The sequence below is a fragment of the Dreissena polymorpha genome, chromosome 10 (genome assembly GCF_020536995.1).
Source record: "Dreissena polymorpha isolate Duluth1 chromosome 10, UMN_Dpol_1.0, whole genome shotgun sequence".
In the NCBI taxonomy this organism is placed as follows: domain Eukaryota; kingdom Metazoa; phylum Mollusca; class Bivalvia; order Myida; family Dreissenidae; genus Dreissena; species Dreissena polymorpha.
Window position 1 is genome coordinate 41,136,042 of NC_068364.1, and position 27,711 is coordinate 41,163,752.

A 27,711-nucleotide genomic window follows, 5' to 3' on the forward strand; every position below is an offset into this window, starting at 1 on the left:
GGATTGGTTACAAGCTGACAGCAGCCCTGAGGATAGGTTACAAGCTGACAGCAGTCCTGAGGATAGGTTACAAGCTGACAGCAGTCCTGAGGATAGGTTACAAGCTGACAGCAGTCCTGAGGATACGTTACAAGCTGACAGCAGTCCTAAGGATAGGTTACAAGCTGACAGCAGTCCTGAGGATAGGTTGCAAGCTGACAGCAGTCCTGAGGATAGGTTACAAGCTGATAGCAGTCCTGAGGATAGGTTACGAGCTGACGGGCAGACAACTGCATTTGATTGTTAGAGCGAGCAGACGTGTCCCTGAAATGATATAGGACTAAGCCTTAAACATTGTCACATATGGGACTGAAAGTGAAATCCGATATTAATCCTGGGTATCAACTTAATGTTCAAATGTTCTGCAGCTTAACATAACACACCTGCTCCAAACAGATCAATTTACAGATGGACAAGTGATCACTGATTCCAAAAGCGTTAAGAACGTCAAAAATGTTTAAACAAGCCTAAATTGTTATGTGTCAATTATATGGCAAGATGTTAATTTTGTTAACATAAAGATTTAATAGACAAGAATTCCCAAAGCTTGTTTTGCGACACATTGAATTGAATCACAGTTTGGTTTCAGGAATAAATACCGATATGGCCTTTTAAGAAAAATTCAAAATTTGAAAAATATGTGTTCACAATTTGATTAATATGTCTCTTTTGAAGTTCACATGCAATTCATTATTTAAAAAAAAAATATTTTTATGGAAAGATAACAAGCCAAATGTTAGGGTGCTTCCCCTTTGGAATGGTTGATACAAAAAGTTTGAAAATATTTTGAAATTTTTATAGTTTGTAAAATATTCTAAACAAAATGAAAGGTCAATTGTTCAGAAATTTCACCCTCATATTTTTACAGTCTATTGATAGTGTGAGTGGCAGTGGTGTAGTGGATATGGTGTCCGCCAAGCCATTGGGAGGTCACGGATTCGATCCCTATTGTGGGTGCGTTCTTTAGATGTCCCCAATAGACACCGTGTACTGGTTCTAGTCCTAGGAAATGGACTCTAGTGTGTTTCAAATAAGCCTTAGGTTTTCTATGCAATCGAGCTAAAATAAATAGGTTTACACTAATTGATAGTGTCTAATAATCTTTTCCATAAGTGGTTGATGGGCAGGTCTTGAGCGATCTGGTGACATCAAACAGGGATGGACTCAACTGCGGCTCGTTCCTTGTTCCACAAAAGATCTTTCACCAAGCCAGGGTCTGTGTTTCATGTGAACCTGGGCAATCAACTGCATCCGATTATCAGATTATTTTGAAGCCAGCAGGGGTGACTAACTGCATCCGATCGTCAGATTATCTAGAAAGCCAGCAGGGGCGAATAACTGCATCTGATTGTCAGATTATCTATGAAGCCAGCAAGGGCGAATAACTGCATCTGATTGTCAGATGATCTATGAAGCCAGCAGGGGCAAATAACTGCATCCGATCGTCAGATTATCTATGAAGTGGGCAGGAGCTTCACTGAAACGATATTGGACTGCACTTTATATGTTGAATTGTGACAAGAAAACTGATGTGTACTTTAACTTAATTAGAAGAAAAACTGAACAATATGAATGAAGTAATAAATTTTGCCAAAGTATATAATAACGTTTCTTCAGGGTCTTAACAATGTTTTCGGACTGAAGCCCGAAGCCTTATCTGGATCTGCAATGACATCTATACGTCCGATACTTTGCGTACTGAATAAATACTGCCCCAAACCAAAACATACCCAATCCATAAAAAGCTCCCAGCTTGAATCAAGAACAAGAGCTGTCAGAGGACAGCACGCTCGACTATTCGAGTGCTTGACAGTATAACGTAAGCCATCATTGGCAAATTTTTCATATTCAAAAATTTATTAGACGATCTTACAAAAAAAAGGAAAACAAATATTTATTTATTTTTTTGGAGGGGGGGTGAAAGGGGTGTATAATGTGGGGTGTGGTCATTTATTAGATGATTTTTCAAAAACAAAAAAAAGGAAAAAAATTGTTGTTGTTTTTTTTTGGGGGGGGGGCATGGATTCTGGGTTGGGGCGTGGGGTATTGTTTGGGTGGAATCCATTGTGGTATTCAGGTAAATGTTGTTTTGTCAAAGTATTAATAAAATCTGATCATACATAAAGAAGTTATGGCAATGTAACTAAAGTAAAATGCATATTGTAAATGGAAAAAGAGTCATAATTCTTACAAAATGCTTGATACAGTTGTCTGCTCTTGTTTATAGATTGGGGTCATGTTGGTAAAGAAGTTTGCAAAATATGAAAGCAATATGTCAAGGGACATTGAAAATATTTGGAGTGGTACGCAAACTTTAACATAGATTTATCAATAATATGCATATTCTAAGTGAAAAAAGGGCAATAATTCTTACAAAATGCTTGATATAGTTGGCTGCTCTTGTTTATAGGTTGGGGTCATGTTGGTAAAGAAGTATGCAAATATTAAAGCAATATGACAAGGGACATAGGAAATATTTGGGGTGGTACGAAAACTTTAACATTTGCACGCTATCGCTAACGCTCACGCCGGGGTGAGTAGGATAGCTCCACTATATATATTTCATATATTATAGTCGAGCTAAAAATGTGTTACCCGTTGCATCTCTTATAACAAGAGGGCCCATGGGCCATTAGACGCTCACCTGAGACCCAAGAAACTTAAAAAACCTGAGAAGGGGGAGTTCAGAAGCATAAAAGTACTTATGAAACATAAATATTTTATATCTTAGCATATTATAATACTTTTGATAATTGTCCCCTACCGGTGTGCGCTCTGTGTGTCCGTCAATATGTCAGTCAGTCAGTCAGTCAGTCAGTCAGTCAGTCAGTCAGTCTGTCACACTTTTCTGGATCCTGCGATAACTTTAAAAGTTCTTCATATTTGTTCATGAAACTTGAAACATGGATAGATGGTAACATGGAGATTATGCACGTCATTTCATGTTGTTCCTACGTCAAAAATTCTGGTTGCTATGGCAACAAATAAAAAAATAATTCTGACAATGGTGGAGTTTCACCATATTGCTTGACAATAGTCTTGTTGAAAATATTTCCAACAAAGAAAGGTGTATAAGTGTGTTTTCTTTTCATACAAAATTGGGTCCAGTATTCCGCCCCATCCCCAATGGAAAAAAGTATATATTTTTTCCAAATAGGACCTAGAAATTCGCATTTTTTTTAAATCTCAACATTTTGTTCATCTCCCATTCAGCTATAAAAGTTCAACCTTAGTAAATATAATACTGTACACACTTTTATTCTCAATGTTGAAGCAATTTTAAGCAAAACAACAATAAAAACTAATTTCCCAATTTAAGTCAAAACACCACAAATTTTCCTAATCCAAAGTCCGTGCCCCATTCCCAAAATGGAGAACAAAGCACTGTTATGTACAGATTAACATCTTAGAATTATGTATGGGGGACAACTCTACTGCAACAACACAATTAGCCAGTTAGTTGTTGTCTCTCTTGCAAAAGAAGCTGTGAATATAAAGTAAAATAGGTAATTTGCCCATTATTTATAGATCAAATAGAGACATTCCAATAAAAGCATCTGACATACCATGTGTATTGGATAAAAGGGTCACATAAGATTTGAATGAAACAGTTCTTGTTGTTTTACTAGGTTTATCACTAATTGATTTTCTGGAAAAAATAAATATGGTAATCAGAAGTAATGGTAATAAAGTTGAGCAATTCAATATACAGAAATCTGGGTTTTTGTTCATGTTTCTTAAGTCTCATCATCATCATCAACAACAAGAGGGCCATGGGCCCTAAGGCGCTCACCTGAGACCCAAAGGAACTAAACTATTCAGGGAAGGTGGAGTTCAAAATAATAAAAGTACTTCATGAAACATAAATATCATCAAAAGGTTCACAAGAAGAAATTCGCTCGCCCCTGGAAACTATGCTCTTCAGAGCACCGGAGCCATTTTCAAAGTAAATCAAGATATTATAGGAACATATGTTCTCAGCATGTTTAATTAAGATTTAACTAAAATGTGACTTATACAGAGTTCACAATGTTTTACTAGAGCAATAAAAAGAAATCTGCAACCCACCTCAGGGCCTTGCTTTTAAACAAACTGGAACTATTTTCAGACTCACCTTGCAATTATATTTTCAATTAAAACAACAATTATACCTATTTAAAACACAAATCTTTGATAATCACACCAAAACTACGGACCTGACATCCATAAACTGTGTGCCATAACAATTTGTGTTCCACTCTTATCAGTTTGAAGGTCTTTGATGTGTGTTCCCAGCTGGGGATATTTCTAGGGACTAATGGCTTTTAGGCTGCAAGCCTGTTACATCAAATTAACAATTCAGGCACAGTCAATAGGGAATTAATTAGTTGCTGATAAGCAGGTGGATGAATGGGAAATAAGAGTGCATTCCTGACAAGCCATGCATTCATAATTGGAGGTCAAACAGAATTCAAGTTATATACGGTTGTTTCTCCCCTAAGTAATTTTCTGTGAAATCAATATTACTACTTGAAATTTTGACAATATTTAATCAATGGTTTCCAGATAGCAAAAATATGTTTGTTGCACTTCATCCCCAACCAATCATAAACATAATAATCCTCTTCAGAAAGGAACAAAAATAAATTTCAAACAAGAATATCAGTGGAACTGATGGATGCTCCCCAATGATGCGCTTTGTCAATGTATGTGTTAATAAACACCTAAAAATATCTATTATTAGCCTCGGCGACCTTGACCCAGTGACCTCAAACCTCATCAAAAGGTAGAGGTCTAGCAAGGTACCTACATGCCAAATATGAAAGCGATTGGTAAAGTATTGAAGGCGCTATGAGAAACAGTAGCACAAGTGTGACAGAAGGAAGTCTATTATAAGCCTCGGTGACCTTGACCTTGACCCCAGTGACCTCTAACCTTATCAAAAGGTAGAGGTCCATGCAAGGTACCTACATGCCAAATATGAAAGCGATTGGTTAAGTATTGAAGGCGCTATGAGAAACGGTAGAAAAGTGTGACAGAAGGAAATCTATTATAAGCCTCGGTGACCTTGACCCCAGTAGCCTCAAACCTCATCAAAAGGTAGAGGTCCGTGCAAGGTACATGTACCTACATGCCAAATATGAAAGCGATTGGTAAAGTATTGAAGGCGCTATGAGAAACGGTAGCAAAAGTGTGACGGAAGGAAGGAAGGAAGGAAGAAAGGAAGGAAGGAACTACAAACTGGTAACTATAAGCTCCACCAAAAATATTTTCGGGGAGCATAAAAATTTGCAATTTAACTGTATATCTTATCGGCGGAATGAACATTCAGATTACTTCATGGAGATCATGAATATCATAATGTGCATGAATTTCATTCAACATGTACATCGGTAATTTCATAGTAGAGTGTAAACAAGGTTACACTATAAAGCCATTTAAAGCCATGTTTTCAACAGACCGCAACCATAAAGGAACTCGGCCTAGATACCATAACAAGATATCCATACAACCAATGTTTTGACCAAGTTTCATGATGATTGGACACAAAATGTATCTTCTAGAGTGTTCACAAGCTTTTTTTACTATACAAATGTAAGAAAAATGACCGCCCCCCCCTTGGCGGCCATGTTTATTTACCGATCCGAACCATTTGTGAACTCAATTGTCGTATCAAGGAAACGAATGTTTTGACCAAATTTCATATAGATTGGGCAAAAAATGTGTCTTATAGACTGTTCACATGTTTTCACTATATACATACAGAGAAAACTGCCCCATCCCCTGGCGGCCATGTTTTTTCAAATGTTCACGACTATTTTAAACTCATCCGAGATATCCACATAACCAATGTTTTGAGCTAATTTTATGATGATTAGGCAAAAAAGGTGACTTCTAGAGTGTTCACAAGCTTTTTACTAGATAAATATTAGGAAAAAGACCTCCCCCTGGCGGCCATGTTTTTTACCAATTCGAACCATTGTCGAACTCAACCGTCGTTTCTAGGAAACAAATGTTCTGCCCAAATTTCATGAAGATTGGACCAAAAATGTGACTTCGAGAGTGTTCACATGTTTTCACTATATACATATTGAGAAAACTGCCCCGCCCTCTGGCGGCCATGTTTATTCACCAATCTGGACCATTTTCGAACTCATCCGAGATATCAATGAAACCAATGTTTTGACCATATTTCATGATGATTGGGCAAAAATTGTGACTTCTAGAGTGTTCACAAGGTTGCTCTATAGCCATATAGGGCATACTGCCCCGCCCCCTGACGGCCATGTTTTTCAACGGACCGGAACCATTTTTGAACTTAACCAAAATATCATTAAGAAAAACATTTTGACAAAGTTACATGAAGATTTGGCATCAAATGTGACTTCTACAGTGTTCACAAGGTTTTTCTTTTTTTGACCTAGTGACCTAGTTTTTTATCCAGCATGACCCAGTTTCGAACTCATTCGAGGTATCAATAGGACAAATGTTCTAACCAAGTTTCATGAAGATCAGACAAGAAATGTGGCCTCTAGAGTGTTCACAAGGCAAATGTTGACGACGGACGGACGACGCACGACGGACAAAAGGCGATCACAAAAGCTCACCATGAGCACGTTGTGCTCAGGTGAGCTAAAAAGAACTTCAACATCACACTATATATGTTCAAACGTTGCACTTAATAAAAAAAAATTACACGATAAACCGTGGCAGCCATATTTTTCACCAGACAGCCATAATAATAAGGCACTTTCCCGTCCCTGGCCGTCATGAATTTCAACATACTGGAACCACACCCTTGATACAATTACACATGACCCAGTTTCAAACTCGGCCGAGATATCATTAGGACAATTGTTTTGACCAAGCAACATGAAGATTGGACAAAAAAAAATTGACTTCTGAATTGTAAACAAGCTTTTTTTTAGCTCACCTGAGCATTGTGTGCTCAAGGCGAGCTGTTGTGATCACACTATGTATAGCGCTTGTAGTTAAGCGGTGTTCGGTGTGCAATGTGCTTTGTGAACTTCAATCTCAATACTAATTGTGATGAAACTTGGTCATTATGTTTATCTGGACAATATCTGGGCCAAGATTGAATCTGGGTCACATGTGTCCAGAAATAAGGCCATCGGGTCTATTCTAAGAATAACCTTGTAACAACTCTACACGGCCGTTAATAACGCGCGCCACCCCTTTTTTAGATGCATTAATACATGAGCCAATGCTAATTCCGAGGTGGCACTCAGGCACGGATGTTTTTAAATGTCACGTATAATTTTACAGGGTGATTAGGTTTTATATGTTTTTTCAACATATTTCGCATAATTTAAAAAAATCGGCCAATGTAGTGCGATTCAGCGACTATTAATTCATCCAAAGATGTACAGAAACATACAATCACAAACATTTGGAAACGTGAGATCCTTTAAAAGTTGTAGCATGAAAGAATTCGTAAAAGCAAATCGACATATTTTGCCTGTGTGACAAGCAAATTCCATGCCAATTAAATCGCTTATTACATAAAACGATTGCTTTGAACCTGTAGTTTTAGTTTAAACATATTTTATTGTATATACACATTCATTTTCAAACAATTACATATAATAGACAGTTTGAGGTACATGTATACAAATGGATTGGGCCTAGAGTTATACCAACATCATCGAAGAGCCCTCTCCATTATGACAGTTTTTTGTAAAGGTTAACAAGATGGGTATGCCAAGATACAGGTAATTTGGTAGTACAATGTTGTATGTGCATACTTAACAAATAAAAGGTAGAATCAAAATAAATCAGCCTGTTTTAATAACAAAATTGTTTATACAGAGTAAGTGGCTAATAGAAAGTTTGTGTATACTTAATATTGGACGAATGAGACAAAAAGAGGAAAAAAAACTAATAATAAAAATACAACATCATAATTATGAACAAAGATACACATGCTTGCAAAAACCCTGACCAGCTCGACCATATTCTTCCTTTCAACTTGATATTGAAATGCTTTGAGGGGTGCTATTATGTCCTGGTTAATTGATTGTTATACATTAAATCGTTTCGTTCGTTTGATAAATAACTGAACTTCTTGAAAAAGCTTACAATTATCTTCGTTGTTCGAGGTTTGTATGCCAAACATGAGTTTTGATGCATTAATTGGATGAAATATACGCGTACAAGTACAAGTTAATGTCTGCACAAACCATTGGCTTCTATTCGATCTAATTGATACATTTGCATTTTTCAATAAGAGATGGAGCCGCTGCCAAGAGGAGCTCAGATTAGGAGGTTGCGCCAATGCACATGTATAGCTCTTTCAAAGTGAAATATTTTATGTTATGGTTTTTATTAGCTCATCTGACTCATCTCACTCTCTAGAGGCCACATTTATTGTCCAATCTTCATGAAATTTGGTTAGAAGATTGGTTTCAATGATATCTTGGATGAGTTCGAAAATGGTTACGTTTGCTTGAAAAACATGGCTTCCAAGCGGCGGGGCAATTTTCCTAATATGGCTATAACAAAATCTTGTTAACACTCTAGAGGTCCCATTTATTGTCCGATCCCCATAAAAATTGGTCAGAAGATTTATCGCAATAATATATTGGACGGGTTCGAAAATGATGTTGGTTGGTTGAAAAACATGGCCGAAAGGGGGCGGGGCATTTTTCCTTATAAGGCTATAGTAAAACCTTGTTAACACTCTAGAGGTCACATTTATTTTCAGATCTTCATTAAACTCAGAAGATTTGTCCCAATGATATCTTGGATGAGTTCAGAAACGGTAACCTTTGCTTGAAAAACATGGCTGCCAAGGGGCGGGTAGTTTTCTCTATATGTACATAGTGAAAACAGTCTAGTGATAAGCCATAATGTTAAAGAAAGATAACCTGTACATACTTTCTAATAGTTAAGTAATAGTTAACTCCCTTGAATAAACCTGGGACTTCTTTCATAAAATGTGGTTTACATAAAGACAGTAGTTTGCATGCAATTTAATAAACCTATCTCATAAAATAAATGTACATATACTAATGCACTGCAGAGCCTTATCTTTGATCTTTACTGATAAGCCAAGTTAACCTACTGTGTTTTGGTGTATTTAGCAGACTACTGTGCTATGAAACTGTTTCCCTGGCAACCTTGTTATTTGGCATTTGCTAAATTATAAAGACTCTTTTGATTGAAATAACTTTTGTAAATTCTTCTTATTTTTTTACATTTGAGTAACTGGAGTAAATGGTCATGATATGTGGAAAAACATGGCCGGCGGGGGCAGTTTTCTTTATATGTATTGTAACGCCTGCCTTGTAATTGTTTACTTCGTTTTTATTCTTACAATAATAATTCTTTAAATTACAATTTTTAATAACTTTTAAATTCATTGATGATAGTTAATAACTTATAAATTCATTAATGATAGATCTGGTATACTGTGAAACCATTATTATTCGTCAGACATTAATTTTCGTCTTTTTCGTCCTTCGACCGATAGACGAATTCAAGATCCTAACGAACAATCATGTCCCATATTTGAAACAAATAAGATTGAATTACCGTATGCATGAGGCATTTAAATCCAGCATAATCCACGCATATACACAGGGCTCGAAATTAACACTCGCACACTCGCAAAATGCGAGTAAAAAAAGATTGCAAGGTAAGTTATAAGCCACTAGTATTTTTTGCAAGTAAAGAAATAGTGAAAAAAACGAGTTATATTGCTAAATGCGTTCGACGACATGAACACTAAACCGTAGGTCAATTTTTTTAACGTCCGAATACCCATATGCGGAAGCGCGCACCTTGTTTGTAGACTGATATACTTATAGTACAGATACCCGGATGATATTGATACAAAGAGCATGAAACAGTCGACTATTCACACTCAAGTTAAATCCGGTTTTGACACAAAGGGGTGTACATTATACAGTGTAATGACAACTGACATTTCCTGTAAAACGCGAATGCAATAAGGCTGTATCGAATGCATCGACTTCGTTTAGGTAGAATAGTGTTGAAGCGCTAATTGTTAACAACTTTATTACCCATTGTGTGTATTGTGTTTTTCAGGGGTGTTGCAGATTATACAGCCAACATGCGTCGAATCCGGATTAAAGACAATACTATTAAAAATATAAGGGACAGTTACTATCACCTGAAATAACAGACTTGTAAATTGGCATATGCCAAACAAGGCCCACCTCCTGCAAGTGACTACCAAGTGTCACCCCTCTTTCCCCAGCACAAATTTTTCGCAATCGCGTATTACATGTATTACAAACCTTACAAACAAATCGGACGTTTTTTTCAAACCAGAAATGGACGAATTTAAATGCTGACGAAATAGTCATTTTTTTAAAAAGGACGAAATTTCCTGCTGACGAAAATAAATGGTTTCACAGTATTTTTATTGTATGATAATTCTTAAGAAATGAAATAAATGCTTTAAACTCTCTGTAAGTGTGGATAGTTTACATCAGTGGTCAGTGGTGATCTTTGATCAGTGCTTAACTTTACCTGGATGCTAAGAATAGCAGTGCTCTCATTTGATTGGATGTTTACCTACGTTACTATGCCTGCTACACTTCAGAATCAGGGGACTGGCACAATGTTGACCTCTCCCATAAGAACTAAACATCTGGGTATACATGTGAAAGACTAATGCTAGACCCCCTGACTCTAAGTTGAAAGAGTTAGTCCACTTATTGAAAGATTGGGGTTAGTGAATTACTAATCTGCCAGACCTGTTTAACGTAGCAACTGTTAGTTTTATCATGGAGGTGAGTTAAATGTTCTAAGTTGAAATTTCACCACGTAAAAGTGACTTAGTCTTATTTTTCTCTAAATAAAAATTTGAATTAATGATTTACTGTGTTTCACTAACTGGGAATGTTAAGTTAAGTTAATGTTAAGTTAGTGGAGTTAGTTTAGTTCTTTTAAATAAGTGCAATTATTAGTTAAGTGATTACTTAGGCAAAGTAAATTAGTATTTTTTTCTCTAAGTGAAAATATGAGTGAATAATACAATGAAAGTGAATTCTTAATTATTTGTTAAGTGAAAGTTTGTGAGTGAATTCAATTATAGTGATCATGGGTGTTTGTTTATCCAAGTGCTTTATACAGGCATTTGCCTCGTACTGAACACAAACTGTTGACCAAGTTTAGACATAAAAGTGTATAATTGTTTTCGAAACCTTGTTTTAACTATGATTAACTTTTGAAAGTTTATTAACTGTATTTTTATATGAATTGTTTGTATTGTTTGCATTATTGCTTACGTATAAATGATGAATGTTTGGAAAGAATAAAAATAGTTTAGTTACATTGTTGTTGAAGAACAGGTCATTTCTTTTTATCTCAGGTGAGCGACTTTGGGCCTTTCATGCCCTCTTATGTTTACAGGACTTGCATTATTTTTTGTAAGTTGACTACTTCAGCACATTTCAGTGGTGTGCATTTTTAATTAGAACAAGTATTTTTCTAATAATGTTTTGATCGATTTAAACGTTTGTCTTTAAGAACATTTCACGTGTATTATACAAAACAATTAACGAAAAAAAGACCGAGCTATCTTAATTTGTTTGGAGTTGATAGTGGGAAAAACAACATAAATGAGCCTAATTAAGATTCATTGACCTTGGCCTTTTAGTAAATTAAGCATTTGGATTAAGGGAAACAAATCATCGTCTTGAACGAAGTTATCATCTTAAATTTAGTTCGTGAATTATCATTCAGTATACAAATATTGCTGTCGATGAATTATATTGATAATGTTGAACATTTTTATTGGTTTAATTGAGTATTCCACATGTTTGGTATACTAGAATATCGTACAATATGTTTTATTCCTGTTGGTGACTTTTTAATTGAGTTGATCATTTATATATTTAAACAAGAGAGCCTTGGGCCTTAAGGTGCTCACCTAAGAGGCAAATGAATTAAACTATTCTGAAAAGGTGGACAGGTGGACTTCAGCAGAATAAGCATTGACAGAGTCAAAATGATGCAGTCCTTTTCAAAACTGAACATCATATATTTCATGATTGGGTCGAGTTAATTTTTTTACATGTTTTTAGGTTGAACAAAGATCACTTGTCTATTGAAATAAGGCCATATTCCTGTCTGCCATTCTTCTGACCTTCAGGTGGTCTTCTGAGCCTTTAACCCTTTGCATGCTGGGAAATTTGTCGTCTGCTAAAATGGTGTCTGCTGAATTTCTAAAATAAGCATTTTCTTCTATTTTTTCAAAGAAAACTATCAGAATAGCAAACAGTTTGGATCCTGATGAGACACCACGTCTCATCTGGATCCAAACTGTTTACAAAAGGCCTTCAAAATTCGGCTCCAGCACTGAAAGAGTTAAGTTAAAGTGATTGACACGTGCCTTCTGTTGTTTGTTTCATGACTTAAACTTTTCATGAACATCCGTCAATGGTTTTAGGATGTAACGAGCGGACACAAACCTTTGACCTTCTACAAATCTTTGCAAAGACCTTGTAGCGCAATTTCATGACAATGCTTGAAAGAATAAAGTGACTTGGACACAACGATTGAAGGATGTGCATGAAAAGTTTATGTCATGGAGACAATGTGCAGAGGGTCAATGGTTTGAACTGCTGCACATTGTCTCAATGACCTTCACCTTTTAGCCAAGTTTCAGGTATAGTATAGGAGAACTGGATCAGACACAAAAATAGACAGGCTTTTGAACTTAACGTGCGACTTTGCACTTAACCTCGCTTGACTGACTTATCCCTCTTGTACATCGTTTGAAGACCTCAACATTTAATGCAAGTTTCTTGAAAATCCAAGACAATGTGTGAGAGGAATATAACGGCCACAAAAAGGTTACAAACAGATTAAGGAAGTGACTATTATGCACTGTCTTGCTTCGTTGCCCTGGATTATAAATAGTTTCAAAATAACTGGTTAGAGTCTGGAGTGACTGCTCGCAGAGCTATGTTTGGAATTATGATTTTGACATTGAATTGAATAAATCACCCCCTTTGGGACATTACTGATTATTTTTTACTCTTTATTATACACTACATTGATATCTGCCTGATTTATTGTTTTATATCACATCAACAGAAAGTTGTTATATCAGCCAATATTTGGACATATTATAATATTTGATATAATTACTCGGAATAAACAGTAAGGTTATCATTTTTGGTACAATATCATCAGATTCAACAAAATCAACAATTGGATAAAAATTGTAATATACTTTTGACACAAAAATGTACAAATAATACAAATACAAATACATAGCATTTAAATAGCGCAAACAATGTTTACATATTCTATAGCGCTTCACAATTACATGTACATATTCAGCCCAAACTAGTTTACAATACATTGTATACATTTTATGTTCAAGAACGTGAAAACAATCAACAAACAATTACTATTTTGGTTAGTAAAAATGCAGACTTCATACTAATCCTTCAAGTACACTCACTGTTGTAAAATTGTCCAAAGAGATGTGTTTTCAGCCTTGATCGAAAACTGGCTTCAGATTGACAAGCCTTAGTTATTCATGTAGATTGTTCCAACATTTCGGACCGAAGACGGCAAGAGATCTCTCAGCTAGTTTTGTTCGTCGTCTAGGGATGTTGACTTTTGTGTAAGTGTGTTACCTTAATTTGTATTGTCCTTAAGCAGGTACGAACAATTCTCTTATGTACATGTAAACTGGAGCTGTACCATATTAATGATTACCCGAAATACTACAACTTAAACTTTAAACATCACCCTGGCCTCTACAAGGAGCCAATGTAACTTTTTTAGGAGATCAGTGGTTCTTCACAAGAAGCGTTTAGGACTGCTCTTGCGACATGATTTTGAACTAGCTGTAGCTTCTTGATTTGGTACATGTAAGCGGGAACTTCCGTAAAAAGACCAAAAAAACACAGCAAAACACATATTTCACAAGTATTACACACAATACTCATGACAACAAGTAAAACATCAAAAATCATTTTTCTTTCCATTAAAAATGCAGCGTTGTAGCGAAATATGTCATTATTTCTTTTAACATGGCGATGTAAAGATATGATAAACAGAAACAAGAGGGCCTGAAAGGCCCAAAGTCGGTCACCTGAGATAACAAGATATTATTGGGACAAATCTTCTGTCCAAGTTTCACGAAGATCCGAAAATAAATGTGGCCTCTAGAGTGTTAACAAGGTTTTACTAAAGCCATATGGAAAAAAGCCCCGACCCCTGGCAGCCATGTTTTTCAATCAACCAGCTTCATTTTTGAAAATCGTCCAAGATATTATCGGGATGAATCTTCTGACCAAGTTCCATGAAGATCGGACATTAAATATGGCCTCTAGAGTGTTAACAAGATTTTACTATAGCCATATAAGGAAAGATGCACTGCCCCGTTGAAGCCATTTTTTCAAGCAAACATAATTATTTTCGAACTCATCCAAGATATCATTGAAACCAATCTTCTGACATAATTTTATGATGGTTGGACAATAAATGTGGCCTCTAGAGTGTTAATAAGATTTACTATAGCCATATAAGGAAAAATGCCCCGCCCCCCCTGGCAGCCATGTTGTTCAACCAACCGGCATCATTTTTAAAAATCGTCCAAGATATTATCGGGATGAATCTTCTGACCAAGTTTCATGAAGATCGGACAGCAAATGTGGCCTCAGGGGGGTAAACAAGATTTTACTATAGCCGTATAAGCAAAAATGCCCCGCCCCGTAAAAGCCTTTTTTTAAGCATACATAATTATTTCGAATTCATCCAAGATATCATTGAAACCAATCTTCTGACCAAATTTTATGAAGGTTGGACAATAAATGTGGCCTCTAGAGTGTTGACAAGATTTTACTATAGCCATATAAGGAAAAATGCCCCTGGTGGCCATGTTTTTAAAGCAACCAAAACCATTTTCAAACTCATCCAAGATATCATTGGGACAAATCTTCTGACCAAGTTTCATGATGATTGGAAAATAAATATTGCTTCTAGAGTGTTAAAAAGTTTTTACTATAGCCATATCAGGAAAATAGCCCCGCCCCCGTGGTGGCCATGTTTTTCAACCAACCGGCATCATTTTTGAACTCGTCCAAGATATTATTGGGATGAATCTTCTGACCGAGTTTCATGAAGATCGGATTATAAATGTGGCCTCTAGAATGTTAACAAGATTTTACTATAGCCTATAAGGAAAAATGCCCCGCCCCTTGGCGGCCATGTTTTTCAAGCAAACGTTACCATTTTAAAAGTCATCCAAGATGTCATTAAGACAAATCTTTTAACCACATTTCATCAAGATTGGACAATAAATGTGGCCTCTAGAGTGTTAACAAGGTTTTACTATAGCCATATAAGGAAAAATGCCCCGCCCCCTGGCGGCCATGTTTTTCAACCAACCGGCATCATTTTTGAACTCATCCAAGATATTATTGGGATAAATCTTCTGACCAAGTTTCATGAATGTTGGACAATAAACGTGGCCTCTAGAGTGTTAACAAGATTTTACTATAGCCATATAAGGAAATATGCCCCGCCCCTTAGCAGCCATATTTTTAAAGCAAAGGTTACCATTTTTGAACTCATCCAAGATATCAGTTGGACAAATCTTCTGAGCAAGTTTCATGAAGATCAGGAAATAAATGTGGCCTTGAGAGTGATAACAAGATTTTACTATAGCCATATAAGGAAAAATGCTCACCCCCTCGCAGCCATGTTTTTCAACCAACCGACATCATAGCCATATAAGGAAAATGCCCCGCCCCTTGGCAGCCATGTTTTTCAAGCAAACGTAACCATTTTCGAACTCATCCAAGATATCATTGAAACCAATCTTCTGACCAAATTTCATTAAGATTGGACAATAAATGTGGCCTCTAGAGAGTGAACAAGGCAAATGTTGATGTCGCACAACAGACGACGGACAAAAGACGATCACAAAAGCTCACCATGAGCACGTTGTGCTCAGGTGAGCTAAAAACAGATAACTGCCTTACTGTTTTGTAATATATCAGGCTCCACACAAAGAAAATTATAGCTATGCATGCCTGGCCCTTTTTATGCCCCCGGATTGAATGATTGGGGGCATATTGTTTTTGGCCAGTCTGTCTGTCATTCTGTCCCAAAACTTTAACCTTGGTTAAAGTACGGTTAAAGTTTTGCCATAACTTTTGCAATATTGAAGATCGAAACTTGATACTTGGCATTCATGTGTATCTCATGGAGCTGCACATTTTGAGTGGTGAAAGGTCAAGGTCATCCTTCAAGGTAAAAAAAACAATTCTAAGGGAAGTAATAAGCTTTAAAGGGAGGTAATTATCTGTACCTGTCAAATGATAAACAATAAATAAATAAATCAAAGTAGCGCAATAGGGGGTATTGTGGTTCTGACAAACACATCTCTTGTTTATTTTAAGCCTCCCCTTATATATGACAAAACAATTGGGCAGTAACCAGTTATTCTCTATGTATCATCATTCTAGTGGCACTTAATGTTACAAATTATGAGAAGCAAATCAAGCGCAAAAAGATGGAAAACAATTATACAACCTGTAAAAAATGCATTTAAAAGGTGTTTTTATGTGAAAACTATCTATTAATGACCAAATTGTGGCTATATTAGTTCCACCAATATTATCAATTGATAAGTTTTCCATGGACTAAATTATATCAGAGCCACTTAAAGAGTAAATAGAGGAATAAATCAAGCAATTGTTACACATAAATCACACTCTTCAGATAACATTATTTCAAGAAAAATATCCACACTTCAAATTCATTCTTGCATTGTAACATATCACTATTACACAAACAGCTATTGCCATTTATATCACTTATTCCTACACATGTACTGTATATATATTTAAAAAAGTGTTGCTCTGTACCAAAGTGCTCATTGACTAACAGCAATGTAATTTGTATCATTATTATTATTACATGTATCATCATTATTATTATCATTATTATTATTACACAAATCAGATACAAGAATGATAAGCTATTTCACTTTGTACACCAGGATATTTTTGTTACTAAACTGTCCCACAATAATGGAGTCAGTATTGCTGTTGTAGCAGACTGACCGTGGGTTCAGAAGCCCATTGCTCATTGTAGCCAGAGTGGCCAGCTTTCTACTGCCCTTACTGTCAACCTGTAGGATAGTTTTGGAACCACATACCAGTACCTGGCCTGCAGGTGTCACATGTACACCCCTAGGACATTCCAATTCATAGTCCATGAACGTTGAAAGGACTGATCCATCCCTGGCCAGAGTGAGGAGCTTGTGCTGAATGTAGTTTGTGATATACAACTTGTCACCTGTCGGGCTCACTGCACAACAATCGACTGCAAAACAGAATACATGATTACAATCTTTTGTCATAATTATGAATTAAATCAGATAAGCATACTTTATACATGTATGTGTTAAAAATCATGAATTTAGTTGCGTTTGTTACTCGAACTTAAGGACAATAATGTAGAAAAGGAAACAATAATGAAACTTTCCTGTCTAGTACTGTTTCACCTATTACAAAAGCAATCTCTTAAAATTATAATCACATAAATTAAGTGTTGTTTATGTATTCTTGTTTGTTTGTTGTTTGCATCAATGAAAGACAAAGTTAAGTATATAATCAAACGTATGCACACCATATTACACTATGTTTATTTGATAACAACGAAATATAAAGAATAGGCCAAAAACTATTCTTTTCACAGCCATACACTTTTGTTTCATAGACCTGTCATGGAGTGACAGTCAATATATATTAACCCATTTATGCCTAGTGGACGCTCCCATCTTTCTACATGTAGATTGGACCAATTTATTTCCATAATTAGGATGCCTAGTATATTATTTTTAATATTTTAAAATATTTCTTACAGAAATTTCTTTAAGCAAACAGTGCAGGCCCTGATGAGACACCGCATCATGCAGCGTCTCATTTGGTCTACGCTGTTTGCCAAGGCCTTTTTCTAGACGCTAGGCATAAATAGGTTACCGTAATTACTCTATGTTTTCGGACACTCTTAAGTTTTCGGACACCCCCTTTTTTAGCAAAAATAATTATTTTTCGTGACTCTTTATTTTCGGACACACGGGTTTTCGTCCATTATTTATGTCTCTAAGTTTTCGGACAGTATATTTTACAGCGCTATTTTACCAAATTTCGAACCTGTTTTTGATATCTAATGACACTTCGATCATGGGGTTATACAACCAGATTAACATCATAAAACATTGCGGGTGCATGCCTGAGGGCAATGGACCATTACATTTGCGCTAGTGGGTAAATAACCTTGTAAACCGGTATTAAACAATGGTTTCGCCCGAAAGCATAAGCGTTATGACAATTACAAGGGATAGTGCCAATTAACAGTTCAATTATCTACCGCAATTGTACTATCCCTTCTCAGTAAAATAACTGTGACAAATGCTAAATGTTTCAAAGTGTGATGCACCGTATTACACGTTTTACGAACAATGGAAGCTCTTACACAACAACTATCGGAAATGAACAAACAAACAATTCATAGTTTGCTTTTTTTATTGCGTTAATTACAGGTTGATACAAGCCTGTATCGGTACATCACATGCTCATTTTTGAACTCATTGGTCAAAGTACAACCTTGTAGTAACTTTCTGTCAAATAAATTAAGCATTTACAATTATTTAAAATGCAGTGCAAACATGTATAACTGTAATTTATACTATACAGCATGATATTTTACAAGCGCATGCTATTACCGGTAGTCGTTGATACAATTTACGCTATTTTCGGACACTTCCATTTTCGACTCTAAGTTTTCGGACACCTGTATTTTGTTAATATTTTTCGTATCTAAGTTTTCGGACACGAAAAAACAATATTATTTTTAAGTGTCCGAAAACATAGAGTCATTACGGTAATACCTATTTGTATGAGTAATACTCCAGAATTTGAAGGGTCTTGCTGCTATAATGATATGTTCTTGATCATAGAGATAAATCCAATATGATTCTAACCTGTCAATGTATTTGAGTTATCCTCATGAAGTTTGCTGACTAGTTTACCACTCAGTGAGTAGTTGTAAAGTTCAGTACTAGAAGTGACAAACAGGTCTCCCTGGTGGAAGGCAATACTGAACAAGCGATGTTGAAACTTGAGCTTTCTGTCTTTCACCAGCTGGTTGTTGTTCACTTTGATAAACTGGACCTCATCACCAACAGTAACACCAACCTCACAGGGTGTGATCTGACACATGCCCCATGACAAACCAGGTACACTACAGTGACTCACCAGCTGGTAATGCTGGTTTAGCAGCTTGACATTATTATTTTTGTCGTCTAAAACCAGGACCTCTCCACTAGGGAGAACACATATGTCAATGATACTGCAAGAAAACTCATTATTTGAATCATTTCGCAGGCGTACATCATACTCGGACTTCCCATCAATCCTTATGACTTGGTCCGGACTTCCCTGCAATGTCAATGTCTGGGCATAGTGTTCAATCTTCCCAAGACCTGACAACTTACAAAGGTACTGAAAAATTTCATTATTAGGCTGAAAAGTTATTGACGATTTTAATTGAGCAAAGTTCTCCCTTTGATATTTTTCAAACTGCTGTATTTTGTCCTGACATTTAATGCTGGCTATAAGAAATAGTTCTTGCTTGCTTTTATCGCTTATGTCCTGAATAGCATCTCCAAGTTGTTTTAATTCATCAAGAAGAGTGGCACATTTGTCGACATCACTTTGTAGAGAGGCTTGCAGTTTGGTCAGTGAGTCTTTCATTTCCTGCAGTGTCTTCTTTTCAATGGTGTCTAAGGCTGCATTTATTTCTCTGCGAGTTTCCTGTATCTTTTGTAACTGCTCATCATATGAACTTTGCACAGAATGAATGTTAACCTCCTGATTGCCCTGAAGCTTCTTCAGTTTTGCCAGAGTAGTTTGGATAGTAACTGATACTTGTTTGAGGTCAGTGGAGGTATTTTTTACCAAGTCCGATAAAAGCATCACTGTTTTGCATCGCCTGTAAGAAAACAGATTCTGTTTTAATGAAAAAACAAACAAAACAAGAGCACCGCATAACGTGTGCCACGCTCGGCAGTGAAAGCTTGTCAGATTATCTTTGTATTTTTTTAAGAGGTCACAGTGACCTTGACCTTGACCCGAAAATGCGCGTGGCGTGTAGAACTCATCAAGGTGCATCTACATATGAAGTTTCAAAGTTGTAGGTGGAAGGAATTTGATTTTAGAGCCAATGTTAAAAACCTTAACAAACCTTGACACGGACGGCGGACACGACGGGCTGGCTATGACAATACCTCGGGTTTTCTCCAAAAAAAGCTGAGCTAAAAATGATGCATACATACTATTTTTTACATCTAAATCTATGCAAATCTGGTGAATGTGTAATTAAAAAAATAGTTTATTATCCATAATTATGTATTTGATGAGTATTTATTTATTTTTACCATATATTAACTTATCCAAATATCATGGCTTTTATTATCTCTTTGTTTGATAAGTAATTTCACCAGTTACATGTATTTGAGCAGGACCATCTTACTGGTACAGGGCCCTCAATCTGTCAAATTCACGGCCGAAATTCGGCCGCATTCCCCCACCTAAAAAGTATACTTTTTTCCCCTTTTTGGGGGAAAATTCCCCCTAAAAAAACTGAATGTAATAAGAAGGGTAACTGACATTTTGTGAATTGTTCAGGAAAGCATATTTTCAGACATTTTCACAAATAAAGTAAGAGCACTTACGTTATTTTTTGCGCTCAAAATATTTCAGTGTTGAAAATTATGGTAACTGCTCCTTTCTTAATTTTTTATTGTTTTAAAAAAGACATATCAATTTTGAGTTTTGTTTCGTTTTTTAAGTGTTATTATAATACTAATCAGAAAATTGAATACGGAAACATGTTTATTATTTTGCTTCTCCTGAAAATTTAACAAAATGTCAGTTACGCTACTTTTTGCATTCAGCAAATGACATGTGTTTGTTATGTCAATTTCAAAAATTTGATAAAAACATTATTTTTACCAAAAAGGTTGACTTAATATTTTTACAGTTGATGTATGTCACCTTAATAAACACAAAAATGAAAAAAAAAGTAAAAATTTATAAAAATGTCAGTTACATGACTTATTACATTCAGTAGGCGAGATAGATTTGTCTCAGGATTATTATATCTCAATTCTATTTTAATTTAATATTGTCAAACATACTTAATTATGAAAAAAGCAATGAATATAGTGCAAACATGTACAAATGTTATACCGGTGTAGCGGTCCATTTTTTCCCCCGGCCAGTTTTTCCCCGGGGATTAGAGAGAATAAAATATCCCCCAAAAAGGGAAACGACGCGAAAATTCCCCGTTATGGATAGCGACCCGCTTCCCCTAAAATGGATTGAGGGCCCTGTGGTATGGTTTACCTCTAACTTAACTGAAGCGTATATTAACATGTTTGTAATCTAAAACCATATTTTGAATTCTTCAGCAGGGATTTCAATTGAAGCACAATCTTGCTTTTTGATGCGCACATTTTCATACTCATTTTCATATTTTGACTCTTACAAATAATCTCTCTTGCATCATTTTGACGCATAGGTTACCAAGAAGCTAACCCAAAAATATATTTCTTATCATACAATTTTGTTGTTTGTCTTGTATTTTAATTATTATTAAGTGTATGCAAAACAACATTTGCAGGACATTTGACAAATATACAGGAACAAAATAAATCTAAATATTTTAACTCCTGAAAATTGAAATACACACCTTAATATGTCATTTTCAAAATATATTTTAATCCTTGATTAAACTAAAACAAGGGCTGTTTATAAAACAGGCATGCCCCCCAAATGGGCTGTCAGTTGTAGTGGCAGCCATTGTGTGAATACGTTAGAAACCATTTTACTGCTTCACGTCACTGTGAACTTGACCTTTGACCCCTAGACCTGAAAATCGATAGGGGTCATCTGCCAGTCATGATCAATGTACATATGAAGTTTCATGATCCTAGGCCTAATTATTTTTGAGTTATCATCAGAAAACCATTTTAATGTTTTGAGTTACTGTGAACTTGACCTTTGACCTAGTGACCTAAACATAAGTTGTGGTCATCTGCCAGTCATGCTCAATGTACCTATGAAGTTACATGATCCTAGCCGTAAGCATTCATGAGTTATCATCCGGAAACCATTTTACTGTTTCGAGTCACTGTGACCTTGACCTTTGACCAAGTGACCTGACAATCAATAGGGGTCATCTGCCAGTCATGATCAATGTTCCTATGAAGTTTCATGATGCTAGGCGTAAGCATTCTTGAGTTATCAACCAGAAACCATTTTACTGTTTCGAGTCACTGTGACCTTGACCTATGACCTAGTGACCTGAAAATCAATAGGGGGTCATCTGCCAGTCATGATCAATGTACCTATGAAGTTTCATGATCCTAGGCGTAAGCATTCTTAAGTTATCGTCCGGAAACCATTTTACTATTTCGAGTCACTGTGAATTTGACCTTTGACCTAGTGACCTAAAAATCAATAGGGGTCATCTGCCGGTCATGATCAATGTACCTATGAAGTTTCATGATCCTAGGCGTAAGCATTCTTGAGTTATCCGGAAACCATTTTACTATTTCGAGTCACTGTGACCTTGACCTTTGACATAGTGACCTGAAAATCAACAGGGGTCTTCTGCCAGTCATGATCAATGTACCTATGAAGTTTCATGATCCTAGGCCAAAGAGTTCTTGAGTTATCATCCGGAAACCATCTGGTGGACGGACCGATTGACCGACCGACATGTGCAAAACTATATATCCCCTGTTCTTCAAAGAGGGGTATAAAAATGGATGATCGTTTTTCACAAAACAGATAAGAAAATCTAAAATTAAAACCCGTAAACACATTTGTGCATAAAAAGAGGTGGTCCATGAGTTGAAGCATATATCCAGCTACAGGTACACAGTATACTGCAGGTCCAAACACTTATCACAAACTCTATTGAAGATGGAAAAGTGCCAGAAAAGTGAGCAAATCGAGAGGCTTTCTGTGCCACAACGAAAGGGAAAGTAGGCATTTTTTAAGTTAAATTGACGAAAATTACTATATAGCGCATATTGAACGTAAAGTTTTAAAAATAAAGATGATATCAATGACATTAGATATTTGACATATTACGGAAAAGCTATGTTAAAAAGTCATCAAAGTGGCCGGTTTGCACTATTGTTCCACCACCCTCGTCATCATTCCATCTTCAATAGAGTCTGTAATAAGTGTTTGGACCTGCGGAACACTGTGAACCTGTAGCTGGATATATGCTTCAACTCATGGACCACCTCTTTTAATGCACAAATGTGTTTACGGGTTTTAATTTTAGATTTTCTTATTTTTTTGTGAATTACGATCATCTATCTTTCATGTTTATAACAGAGAGGCAGCAGAGAATGAACAGAGAGGCAGCATTTTGAGTCTGACAGAGAGGCCACCGATATGCATCTACACCTCGTTACACGCTTTGCATCAAAGTTGCTAATAATAACCATAGAACCGGTATAACTGACCTTGTGGCAAAGTGATAAATTTGGATGCTGCATGTGCTAATTGATTACACCATAGGCGTACTAATTGACCATTTGAGACGGCATAGAAAAACAGCTTGTTTGTTGCACGTCTTCGGTGAAGATGGCAAATGAAATAATTAAATCCGGATTTGAGCCGTCCAGGGTCCATTTTGAGATGAATGTAAATCCGATGAGTTAGTTTAAGGCTGGGGAGGCGGTATTTATTTATGATTTTGACGGTAAACGGCTTGCACTGACATGAGCAGTAACTGACAAAACATCTTCGAGCTACTTTCTGAAAACAGTACCATTCTATGAACGTTGCTAATGTCTGTCATCTATAAATTATCCATTATCAGAGTAAAGCACTGCAATATCATATTTTAAAACAATAAGTCAACCGAATAATATACATGTATTGATTGCGTATTTGCTACATGTAGGTTACTTATTACTGACTTTCATTTTCTGAAGTCAAACAAAATGCCTATTTTATTTCATGCACAAAAGACGTATCTCGACATGTTTTTCGACAGTTGTTTTCGAAAACAGTATGGTTCGTCGATTTTAATTTATTTTCAACGATCTTTATAACATTTTTATAGAATGATGAATACACATGCGGTGTTATGGATGGTCTGATTGATAACATTTCGCATTGTACTCACAAAAAATTGCACATAGAAAGAAAATAAAAATAAACAATAAGCTAGGGCTAGAGGGGCTCTGCCCTCTATTTTCTTTACCTTCAGTCTCAGACTCTCTGTTCAATTTTATGGATTTCGAATTTAGGACAATTGACACCCCTGATTAGAGCTTTAACGATTCACCCATCATTCAATTCGATCTCAAATGGTCCGATTCGATTATTTTCGATTCGATTCAAATTAAACTATTTGCTGCTGATTTTGCAAACTATTTCATGTTTGGTTTGTGAATTATATTAATTAATAAATAATGAATTAATACATGTAGGTTTGGTATTTGTTATTAACTTATTATGTTGAACATTTAGTTTGATTTTTTTAAATTACATTTAAAAACGAAACATTTTTTTATAAGTAACAAATTTATTGAACAAAACTTTCTGTTGAGTTATGCTTAAATAACATAAAATGCACAATGTATCACCTGTGTTTAACAGAAAAAACAACAACAAAAACATGTAAGCATATAAACAACTTCCTGTTGACATCTTAACAGAATGCTCGCAGTTTAGTAAACAAAACATATGGGTAACTAACGTCAACAAAACACGTTTTGCAAGTTGCCTTTGCATCAGAACCTTTACGAAACCAGAAATGTTCGAATACTTTTGATTTTAATTCTGACTGTGCGTCTTTCGAAGTGGTTGGAGAAGCCATTTTACCAGCTGATGTAATGCTCAGCATGTTATTTATTCATTCATTGGATGCCATATTGGCTATTGACCAATCATTATCACAAGACGAATTACAAATGACAAGAACGTTTAGACGACGGATTTTGAAAGTAAGGTTTAAAATGCGCATCAATCGGAATTGCACTGAAACGAATCGAAATTGGCAGTATTGGTATCGAAATCGAATCGGCGGCGTTGAATCGGTTTTTCGATGCATCGAACCGAATCGCTACAGCTCTACCCCTGATATATATTATTTCAGTACAGTAGACTCTCTGTAAACCGGACAGTCTCGGGACTGGCCTGATCGTCCGGTTTTCAGAGAGTTCCGGTTTACCAAGAGTTTGCATATTGCCGAAATATACATGGTATGCATTGTGTACAGAATCACATAAAAATAAAACAAACCATATATATTTACATGTACCATGTGATAACTGTATGCAGGTACTGATGATGTTAAGTGCATTCTTAACAAATGTGTTTTTAATCAATTAAAAGCAAAAAATATTCCATACCGACTTGTTTTGATTAATCCCAAAGTGAGCGTGGTGCTTTATACATGTACGTACGTGGCCTTTGTCATATAGGCGAGTAAAACACAAAAAAGGATTGTTGTAGATACACGATTTATTATCATTAAACATACACACAAGCAAACAACAGCGTCATAATTATTTTTAAATATTTTTTAAGATATTCATAATCTCAAAACGTACTAATTCTTGAAGTTTACGATTTCACGAAAAAGTCCAAGATCACTCTTTGCTTGAAAGCACATTTCTCCTTTATGTTAAAAACATGGCTATAAGATCTTTTAAAATAACCGAGAAGATCAAAAGAAAGTGATCGTCGCAACGGCATGCATTAATATTTTAATTAAATTGTTTATCATAGGCGATAATAAATAATTAATAAAACGATCGAGTCAATCACTTTTTGGTGTTACCGTGAGTCTATTATAGACATTCACAGTTTGTTTTACATTTCTTAATCGGACTCCCATAGCGCGGTAACGACTTGACACCTTTATGGTTTGTTTAATCCGATTATCAATAATTGCCCGAGCAAAATGTGTGGCACCGCACTCACTGTGCTGACTAGGTATTGTTATTTTTACGCCTCGGGCATCTTGAGAATTTAGACCGTCTGGTATACTCAATGTATTTTACGTTAAAAATGACCAAATTTACGGAGATACCCATCTGGTTTCCGGTTTTCAGAGAGTTGGGTTTATTCAACATTTTTTAACAAAGAAATAGAAGGAGAAAATACGGGACTGGCCCGACCGTCCGGAATCTGGAGAGTTCCGGTATTCAGAGAGTCCGGTATTGGCAGAGTCTACTGTACCAGTGTGTGTGTTTTTTTGTATCGATTTCACTATGCTCACAATGTTGGTCACAATGTTTGTTTACATTATGTCTTTTATTGACTGGAATATAAAAAAATAAATGTTTAGATATTTGTTAATTTGTTCCTTTAATATATTATATATCAGTAATTTGCTTAAAGTACAAAAGATCATTGACTCTCCTGCGTTAGTATTATGACTCATACAAATTTGATTTAGACTCTTGAAAATATAGTCCCAAGAGTCATCGACTCTAGAGATTTGAGGTCTAAGGAAAGCCCTGTTAAACATTTATTTTATTTTTATAATTGACTTGATTTTTCAATAAGTTTTCAACTTCATTTTAACTTAGTTAAATATCATAGGCTTTTTCTCCTAAAAAAATACCAAACAAATGATAAAATACCTGTGATTAAGGAAAGCACAATTATTGCAGCACAGCTGGCTATGGTCTTTGCAAAACATTGCCAAGTTTTCTTCCTTATGAACATCACATCTAAAAAGGAAATCTTCCACCTTCTTGGCAACAGGCCATTTCTTCATATCACTCCTTCCATGAGGGGAATGTTTCTTAAACAACTGGCTGTGCAAGTGAATACATTTTCCGCAGTAAAACTTAACGCAAGATTCACAATAATAATCAGCCGATTCTTCTAGTTTCTCCTCTTCGCAGGTCGAGCACAATAAGTCTTGGACCATGTCAGATCCTTTTTCAATGGAGGATTGCGAAAAGGTCGCCATTTTGTAGACCACTGAAGCTTTTTATCTCAAGATCTTTGATTTAACTCAAACAGTTACAGCCATGCTTTTTTTGGTATGTTTTGTACATACCGGAGTTTTAAATTTATGATAAACGAAAATAATTTCAAATTGAGCGTTACAAAACTTTCAAATTCAATCTCACGTGCAATCACAGGTACTTGAAAAAAATTTGGTCCTTATATATATATATAATAAGAGTAAAGGTATCCAAAGATGATTTCACAGGTGTATTGAATAACACAATGCAACAGCATAAAAGATCAAACAATGCACACATATGTCGTTGTGGTTGCCAGCAGGAAGCGTCCATCTATGATAAAACACTTTTATTTGATAAAAATCGCCCAAGTATGTCCATAACAACCAAAAGTTCCACAAATAGCACCCCAAAATCAAAGTGTGTAATTCCGAACGTCCAGCTGTCAGTAATGAATGAAGGCGATTTTCGGTCGACTGTTCACAATTTAACAAGAACTTTGCTATAAACTCCACGTGCGTTTGTCATTTACTCTGTTTGCCATCGAACTACGGTCCCAATTGAACGATAAACAGTCGAAAATTTAGAAGAAACAAGACACTGTGTAACTCGTACCATCAAGACTACCATTTTGGGAATAAGACAATTCA

At 35.8% G+C, this 27,711-nt stretch overlaps 1 protein-coding gene across 3 annotated transcripts; it reads right to left on the minus strand.

Moving 5' to 3' along the window:
- Window positions 1-246: 246 nt before the first annotated feature.
- Window positions 247-27,711, minus strand: LOC127847083 (protein PML-like). Of its 3 annotated transcripts, none has more exons than XM_052378681.1 (4): window positions 26,729-27,711; window positions 19,028-20,037; window positions 17,204-17,364; window positions 247-1,516 (listed from the first exon to the last, which is right to left on the minus strand). In XM_052378681.1, the coding sequence occupies exons 1-4, from the start codon at window positions 27,061-27,063 to the stop codon at window positions 1,514-1,516; spliced, it is 1,509 nt and encodes a 502-aa protein (XP_052234641.1). In that variant the 5' UTR covers window positions 27,064-27,711; the 3' UTR covers window positions 247-1,513. The 3 variants fall into 3 exon arrangements, with proteins under 3 accessions (XP_052234641.1, XP_052234640.1, XP_052234639.1); XM_052378680.1 differs by having other exon boundaries at window positions 17,198-17,364; XM_052378679.1 differs by lacking the exon at window positions 247-1,516 and having other exon boundaries at window positions 13,228-17,364.

Coding starts and splice junctions, on each gene's coding strand:
- LOC127847083 (XM_052378679.1), bottom strand. CDS start 27,063: ATGGCGACCTTTTCGCAATCCTCCATTGAAAAAGGATCTGACATGGTC. Junction 20,038..26,728: donor TGTGCTTTCCTTAATCACAG/GTATTTTATCAT, acceptor GTTTTCTTACAG/GCGATGCAAAACAGTGATGC. Junction 17,365..19,027: donor TAACTCAAATACATTGACAG/GTTAGAATCATA, acceptor TCTGTTTTGCAG/TCGATTGTTGTGCAGTGAGC.